The sequence below is a fragment of the Lactuca saligna genome, chromosome 2 (assembly GCF_052625555.1).
Source record: "Lactuca saligna cultivar CGN05327 chromosome 2, ASM5262555v1, whole genome shotgun sequence".
Taxonomy (NCBI): Eukaryota; Viridiplantae; Streptophyta; class Magnoliopsida; order Asterales; family Asteraceae; genus Lactuca; species Lactuca saligna.
In genome coordinates, this window is record NC_136418.1 from 159,894,418 (window position 1) to 159,902,400 (window position 7,983).

Here is a 7,983-nt window from a genome sequence, read left to right on the forward strand (position 1 = left end):
TCCACCAAGGGTGTATTCCATGCCAAATGTTACAACATTAATCCTAATAAAAAGGAAAGAAAGTTAATATAAAACAATCACTTTATATATGGTTAACTATCAACAAAAAGGATCAATGTTGATGGAAATGAAAACTCCATACCAAATTTTGAACCGAAATGACAATAGACTATATACTATATATAATAATAAAGATAAAAAATTTACTAAATTAATTATTTTTGGTAGAGAGTAGATTGCCAATCCATTTCCCCGATAAAGCTGGTTTTCCAGCTTTACCCCTCCAAGCTGTTCTCACTCTTCTCTCTCTTCTCGCTTTGGTATAAGTCCAGAGCTATCGGTTTCCATGTCCAGGTACCCTAAAATCGAGACTAGGGAAAGAAATTTGGGGAAAAAGTGAATTCATCGTATATTCATGGATCAAGAATTTCGGAGAATGGTCTCTTCTTGAAGAATGTTGCTTTTCACCAAGCGATTTTTCCTCCTAAGATCTGTCAACAAAATCCCTTCTATCAATTTATAAATAATTAGAATCTTACTCGATTCCACAGATCGAACAAGTATCAGAAGTATGGGAGGCGAAAGCAAATGGAGGAAGGTCAAGCTCGCTCTAGGCCTAAATACATGCCTTTACGTCCCTAAAACCGCCGACGACAATGAATCACCGCCGTCGCCGTCTTCACGCTCTCGTAAGAGTTCAGATATTCGTCACCGAATGCCCACGACTCCGACTCCTTCGTCCTCCGGCCTTCAGTTATCAAAATACGGTATTAAATCGTCGTCCAAGGTAACTTTGTTTACTATAACTCTCCTATAAGTATCTATTTCCGTTGTTTATCTCACTTTGCCGGGGTTTATCTCACTTCGCCGGGTTATGACGTATGATTGAGTTATTCGTTTGACTGAATTGAAGTTCTGCGATTGATTATCTTGTGAATTACTATGTGATTGTTAATTGAAAAGATTTGACATTTTCACAAGTCCCTGAATTACTATGTGTTTGTTAATTGAAAAGATAGAGATTTCAGAGAGATGAGTGGTCGAGCAACCCTTGAGAATCGGCTATTACACTCTGCTACAGTAAAAACATAGGATGTAATAATTCATGGTGAGATGTAAAAAGTTAAAATCTCTTTTTGGTCGCAAGTTGACTCTGATTGTAATCGACGAAAGGATTTTTTTTTTTAATGTAGTTATGAAATGCTTGCTAGTGGCTGGTAATTGCGACAGTGATATTACAGTACAGACGGCAGCGATGGCGATAACGATGGCTTCCTTATTTTATTGTCGTGTAGTTTTCAACTTTCCTTAATCATTTAGGAACGACCATTAATGCTTCTTTTAGGTTATCCTCTTTTCCATTGATAGTCCTTTTTAACTTTGAATGTCTTTGCTTGTATAGTTGTATTTTACTAAATTATAAATATTATTGCTATTATACAGTTCATCATCATCTTCCTTACTTTTTTACTTCCCCTTCTCGAAGGTAAAGTGCTTTATCTGGTCAACACCTTCACTTTTACAAATAAAACCTCTCTCTTCAGTCTTCCCTTCTCGTGGTTGAATTTATCCTTTTGGACTTTACTTGTGGAGCATAAGTTTAAGTTTAGCTTTTGAAAGAGTAGCAACTCTGTAACTTATTCTTATTGGGTTCCAATTCTTTTCTTTTACATGTGGCTTCTTTTCAGTATATGATTCATATGCTTTTCTTTATTGCCTTGAAACATTCATCATTGGAACACCAGTTGCTTAATGATGTTCACTTTAAAAAGTTTTAATTTTTTTAATCACCCAGAATAATCCACTCACTTGTTTGTTGGCCACCTAAAGTGATTTACAACTTGCATGATATTCTTTAAAAATTTAATACTAAACATGAATTTTCATTTGATTTGCAGAGGATTTGTGCAATATGTTTAACTACAATAAAACCGACCAATGGTCATGCCATCTTCACTGCAGAATGCTCACATTCCTTCCATTTCAATTGCATTACATCAAATGTCAAACACGGGAATCGCGTCTGTCCTGTTTGTCGGGCAAGATGGAAAGAAATCCCTTTTGAGAATTCCGGTTCTTCTCGCGTAAAGTCAAACACCAATTCCGGCTCATGGGCCCACAATGATTCCTACATGATTCTACAAGGATTACCCCCGCAACAACTCCATTCCAGTCGTAACGTCCCATTCCTATTCCAATCCCTCGAGCCTCCCGTCTTTGACGATGACGAGCTACTCAGCCAGACCCCCGAAGAAGTCTTTAGTAATTCCGATTCCGATCAAGGAATGGAAATGACAACATACCCTGAAATTTCAGCAGTAGCAAAGTCAACTCGGTTTGACAATTTCGCTATTTTAATAAACCTAAAAGCGCCTGTGACTAAAGGAAACATGAACTCACGAGCACCGATTGATCTCGTGACTGTTCTTGATATTAGTGGAAGTATGACGGGAACAAAGATTGCTTTATTAAAACAAGCAATGGGCTTTGTAATCCAAAATCTCGGCCCATTGGACCGGCTTTCAGTAATCGCGTTTTCTTCTTCAGCCCGACGCCTATTCCCACTCCGGCGTATGACGGAATCAGGAAAACAAGAATCTTTACAAATGATCAACTCGTTGGTGGCGAATGGTGGAACAAACATAGCCGAGGCCTTGAAAAAGGGCGCGAAAGTCATGACTGACCGGAAATTCAAGAATCCGGTCAGCAGTATGATATTGTTGTCAGACGGGCAGGACACGTACACCAGCATCAGCCCGAGAAAAAACGGATCCAAAACCGATTACCAATCACTTTTACCATCTTCTTTCCAAATCAAGAAATCCAATTCCGATTCCGATGTGATTCGGATTCCGATTCACACGTTTGGGTTCGGAATGGACCATGATGCTTCCGCGATGCACACTATCTCGGAACATTCCGGAGGAATGTTTTCATTCATAGAAGCCGAGAATGTTATACAAGATGCTTTTGCTCAATGTATTGGCGGGCTTTTAAGTGTTGTGGTTCAAGAGTTACGGGTCGAAGTCGAATGTGTTGATCCGGTTTTGAAACTCGGGTCGATTAAAGCCGGGAGTTATAAAGTGAATATGGGGTCTGATTTTCGATCCGGGTTTATTGAAGTTGGTGATTTATACGCTGAAGAAGAACGGGATTTTCTTGTGGGAATTGATATTCCGGTTGAAGAATCATCGGGTGATGAAATGTCATTAGTGAAATTCAAAGTTATTCATAAAGACCCGATAAAGAAAACCACCGTGACACTTGGTGGAAATGAAAACGTGACAATCTCGAGGCCGGAAACCACTGCCGGAAAACAAGTAGTTTCGATTGAAGTCGACCGGCAAAGGAACCGCCTTAACGCCGCCAGTGCGATAGCGGAAGCGCGGGTGGCAGCGGAACGTGGGAACCTGGCGGCAGCGACGTCGGTGTTGGATGATTGCCGGAGGAAGCTGTCGGAGTCGGTGGCGGCGTGTGGCGGAGACCGGTTGTGTGTGGGGTTGGTAGCGGAGTTGAGGGAGATGAAAGAGAGAATGGCGAGCCGGAGAGTCTACGAGTCGTCGGGTCGGGCTTACGTGTTGTCGGGGTTGAGCTCGCATTCGTGGCAGCGGGCCACCGCGAGGGGTGATTCAACGGAGGTGACAAGTGTGATTCAGGCGTATCAGACACCGTCGATGGTGGACATGGTTAATTTGTCGCAGACTATGTGTTTTAGCCGGAGCCCATCTTCGTCCATGGGTGCACAGAGTAAGAAGTCGTTGAGGTCAATACAGTCATTTCCTGCACCACACCCGAGGTGAAAGTGAAATAAAGGGCGATTAAAGTTTGTGTGGTTTTTGATGGGTGGGTATATTATATTGGATTAGTTGGGTGTAATGTAAGGGAATAATTCTTTTCTTTTGGGGTTGTTAGAAAATTGATTGATCCTAAACTTGGAAGAATGTATTCTTACGAAATTAAGGAAAAAAAAAAACGAAAATAGTGATATTGTATTTGTGATTTTTGTGCCCTCTTTAAAATATTAGGTGGTATTGGGGTGTTAGGGATTGGTTATGCTTGTTGATTTATTTGTTTTTTATTAAGTCAATAATATATATATATATATATATAACAATAATCATATGTGGATGGTTAACTATTGTGAGGTTGTAGAGACCAATAAAAAAAATAGTAAAATTTAAATCATTATCTAAATAAAAAATGATATACTTGTAATATTACATACATATATTAATTAATATCTAAAATTAACCATTAAAATTCCCCAATTTTAGGAATCGGTTTCTGAATTACCCTATTAAACCCCACATTCGTCAAATGACACTCATATCCATTCAAACCTCTTCTTTTGCATCAATATGCTACGGCTTGTAGTAGTTAATTTTCCACCGAAGACTTTTTTGCCGTCAAGTCCACAAAGCTTTTGACCTCTGCATTCTTACAGAAAGAACAGCAGTTTCTTTCTCAATTAATCTCCAAATACATAATCAAGTACATGAGTTTTGATGTTGATTATGATGACAACAAACTCATGTATAATCTGTTTATGGAGGAACGATTTCCGATGTTATCAAGAAACAAGGAAAGGCCACTTGATGAGTCACTGATCTGATCATATACTCATCAGATTCTACTTGGATTGGATCATCTTCACTGTAATAATTTGGTGCATTGTGATATCAAATGCCGAAACTTGTTGGTGTGCAAAGATGGTGTCAAGATCGGCAACTTGGGTTGAGCAAAGATGGTCGGAAACAATGGAGCCACCACATCTCAACTTTCCGGTACACCGGTTTTCATGGCACCTGAGATTATAATCTGATTCAGTCTGCATTATTTTATTTTCCACCAGTACAAATTTATGATTTGTTTTTATGAACCAGCACAAGGACAAAGGCTGAATTATCTTTTTTTTTTTTTTTTTTCCCACAGGTATAGATTTTTTTTGTTTGCTTATATCCGATTCATCCATCATCAATAATATTTTGCTTTGCACTATATTTTTTTTATCATTTGAAGGATGTGATGCTTCTTGTTTCAGATTCTAGGGGGCTGGGTTAAAATTCTAGAATCATTTTTAAAGGATGTGAGCTTACCTTATTTATATAAAATTACTACCTATAAGGGAGATATTTGAGTGGAAAATCGGAAATTAATGATGTTCTTCATGGGAAATTGATACCGCAAGGAGATATGTATCATTGTTTATTTTTCTACATTGCTTTATGTATTTTGCATTTGAAATCATTAGATGTTCATAGTTATATAACTATGAGAAAGTTGAAATTTCTAGATCATTGCTTTTCCAGAATCAACATTCCTATGATACTTTGTTAATTCCAAAGTCTTGTTCTAGAGTTCATTATAATTTTGGATTTTTCATTTGGGTTTTTGTTCTTTTAGTAGAATAAGAAAAATGGAATTGAAATCCCTACACCATCTCTCCTACGAATAATCAAATCCATCAAACATGGAATCTTAAATTACATTTGATCTGTAACGGCCGTAGATCCGTGTTAGTCACTTTAAAGACAATGAGCGTCAAAAATGATTTTTTTATAGAACATTATTTAGAATAATTAATCTTAACCAAGTTATAGTATGTTTCACAAAGGTTCTATTCATATAAAGAACGCCGAAATCCGAGTTATAACAAATAAATTATGACCCGTCGAAGTTTTACAGCAAAATCGGCGCGGCACCGGGAATCGTAAAAAAGTGAATTTACGACAAAAATACTTTCTAGCCTTAGAGATCTATACGAAAGTTGTGGTATATGTTAAACTGAGAACGTGCATAAAAAGAACGTCCAAATCTGACTTCGTATGAAGAAATTATGCTTTTTCTAAGATTTATCATAGCAGTGCACAACCCGAAATTCGAATTTTAGATCAGTCGATTTCAGCCAAAATAATCTAAACGATAAATGAAGATATCGTTAATAGGAGTTAAACGATAAAAATACAGATGAAAACGGAGCTCGAATGCGAAAGATATGGACGAAGCTTAGTCTCTACTCTTCGAGCGCAGCAAATTCGATACAGTTTTGTAATTCTGAGATAGAATGAGAATTAGTCAATGGTGTCTAAATGAAAGTTGTAGTAATCATAAATACCAACACGTGGATATAAATAACGTTGAAAACGATGCTCGTATGCGAAAGATATGGATGAAGCTTAGTCTTTACTTTTCGAGCGCGACGAATTCGAATACAGTTTTGTAAATCTGAGATACAATGAGAATTAGCCGACGGGGTCTAAATAAAACTTGTAGTACTCGTATTACCAACGTGTGGATATAAATAACGTAGAATGCGGAGCTTGTAGGCGGAAGATACAGACGAAGCTTAGAGACTACTCTACGATAAGATCCCTATAAATAAAGGATGAATCATTATTCATATTTAATCACGGTAAATATTAGACTAAAATCTAGTGGTAATAATACTAGGTTTCATCGAAGGAAATTATATTGTTAAAAAGTGAAGCGTTGTCCGAGTTTGGAATCATCACTTTAACAAGTGAGTGCATAGTTACTTTCATCTTACACATAGATATGAAGTATTTATTTAAATTACGTGTTGTGAGTGCATAATTACTTTGATCTTAAACATAGATATGAAGTATTTTATTTAAATTACGTGTTGTGAGTGCATAGTCTCTTTCATCTTACACATAGATATGAAATATTTTAATATAAATTACGTGCTATGTGTGCATATTGTCTGAATACTTGCTGTCTATGCTGGGTGAAAGATTTTTATATATGTTTTAAATGATTTAAACTGTATATGTATTTTATATCTACAAAATGTGTTGGGTAAAACATGGATAGATGAAATAGATGATGTGTGATGAAATAAAATGATGAGAGATAGGTGATGATAGATAGGTGATGATGAATCGGTGATGTAGGATGAAAGATACTATAATCTTGTCCGACAATTTAGAGATGTAGTCATCTACCAAAGTATAGATGGTGACCACGGACTATTATAAACAACCCCGTGGAAACACCAACAGATTCATCACCTGTAGGTGATGAATTACGAGTTCAGACGATGTTGTAACTACGTATTCATGCGATGATACTCTAAACCCTTACTATGAATTACGAGTTCAGGCAATGTTGTAACTACGTGTTCATGCGATGATACCCTAACCCTTGTTGGGCACATATTGAGGGAGTAATCCCCGAATCAATATTATCTATGCGATGTAAGTGATGATCCTTCGGGAGAGTCCTTAGGAACAAACATATAAGGAAATGTCATGTAAGGAGATGAGAGGTAAATATGATGTAGGAGACGACCCTTAGGATAAATCCTTAGGGAAAGTACTTAGGAATAAAGAAGATAATGAGGATGAGTAATTGGGTTAATTGTTTGATGATTAAACATAATAATTATATTATTGTGGGTTGAAAACTCTATGTACTCACCAGGTTTCCCAACCTGACCCACTCATTTTACTTGTATCACAGGTGACGATGTGAAGTTACATTACACTGAGAGATCAAGGAGATATAGATCACCAGTATAAATGAATGTAAGTTCTATTTATGCTTATGTTTCTGTATTGACGATGACATTTGTAATGCCCCGATTCTCAGGTATTGTTTTAAATAAGATTTCTTGGGTTAAGCCCTACTCAACGAGTTGGTTGCCCTACTCGTCGAGTAGCAGCGGGGTGGGACCGCGTGTTAAGTGACCTACTCGATGAGTCCATATTGGGACTCGGTGAGTAGGAGCTGGAAGATGAAACCCTAAATCCCGGGGTTTGTACCCCTATTTAAAGGGACCTTAGCCTATCTTGGACCTCTTTACAGTTCTAAAAGAGTCATTGAGAGCCCTTATTCATGTGTGTGTTCCTTGTGTGTGTTTGAAGCTTGAAAAGAGGATCCTTAGAAGGAGAAGACTTGGAGGAGAAGGAGATTGGAGCATTAGAGTGTTGGAATCAACACTCATCTCATAAATTATCTTCC

General features: G+C 37.5%; 1 protein-coding gene across 1 annotated transcript; it reads left to right on the forward strand.

Annotated features, from left to right (window-relative positions):
* Window positions 1-221: 221 nt before the first annotated feature.
* On the forward strand, window positions 222-3,999 carry LOC145032404 (Zinc finger (C3HC4-type RING finger) family protein). The gene is made up of 2 exons (XM_078981196.1): window positions 222-787; window positions 1,899-3,999. The coding sequence occupies exons 1-2, from the start codon at window positions 572-574 to the stop codon at window positions 3,798-3,800; spliced, it is 2,118 nt and encodes a 705-aa protein (XP_078837322.1). The 5' UTR covers window positions 222-571; the 3' UTR covers window positions 3,801-3,999.
* Window positions 4,000-7,983: the final 3,984 nt, after the last annotated feature.

Coding starts and splice junctions, on each gene's coding strand:
- LOC145032404 (XM_078981196.1), top strand. CDS start 572: ATGGGAGGCGAAAGCAAATGGAGGAAGGTCAAGCTCGCTCTAGGCCTA. Junction 788..1,898: donor GTATTAAATCGTCGTCCAAG/GTAACTTTGTTT, acceptor TTTGATTTGCAG/AGGATTTGTGCAATATGTTT.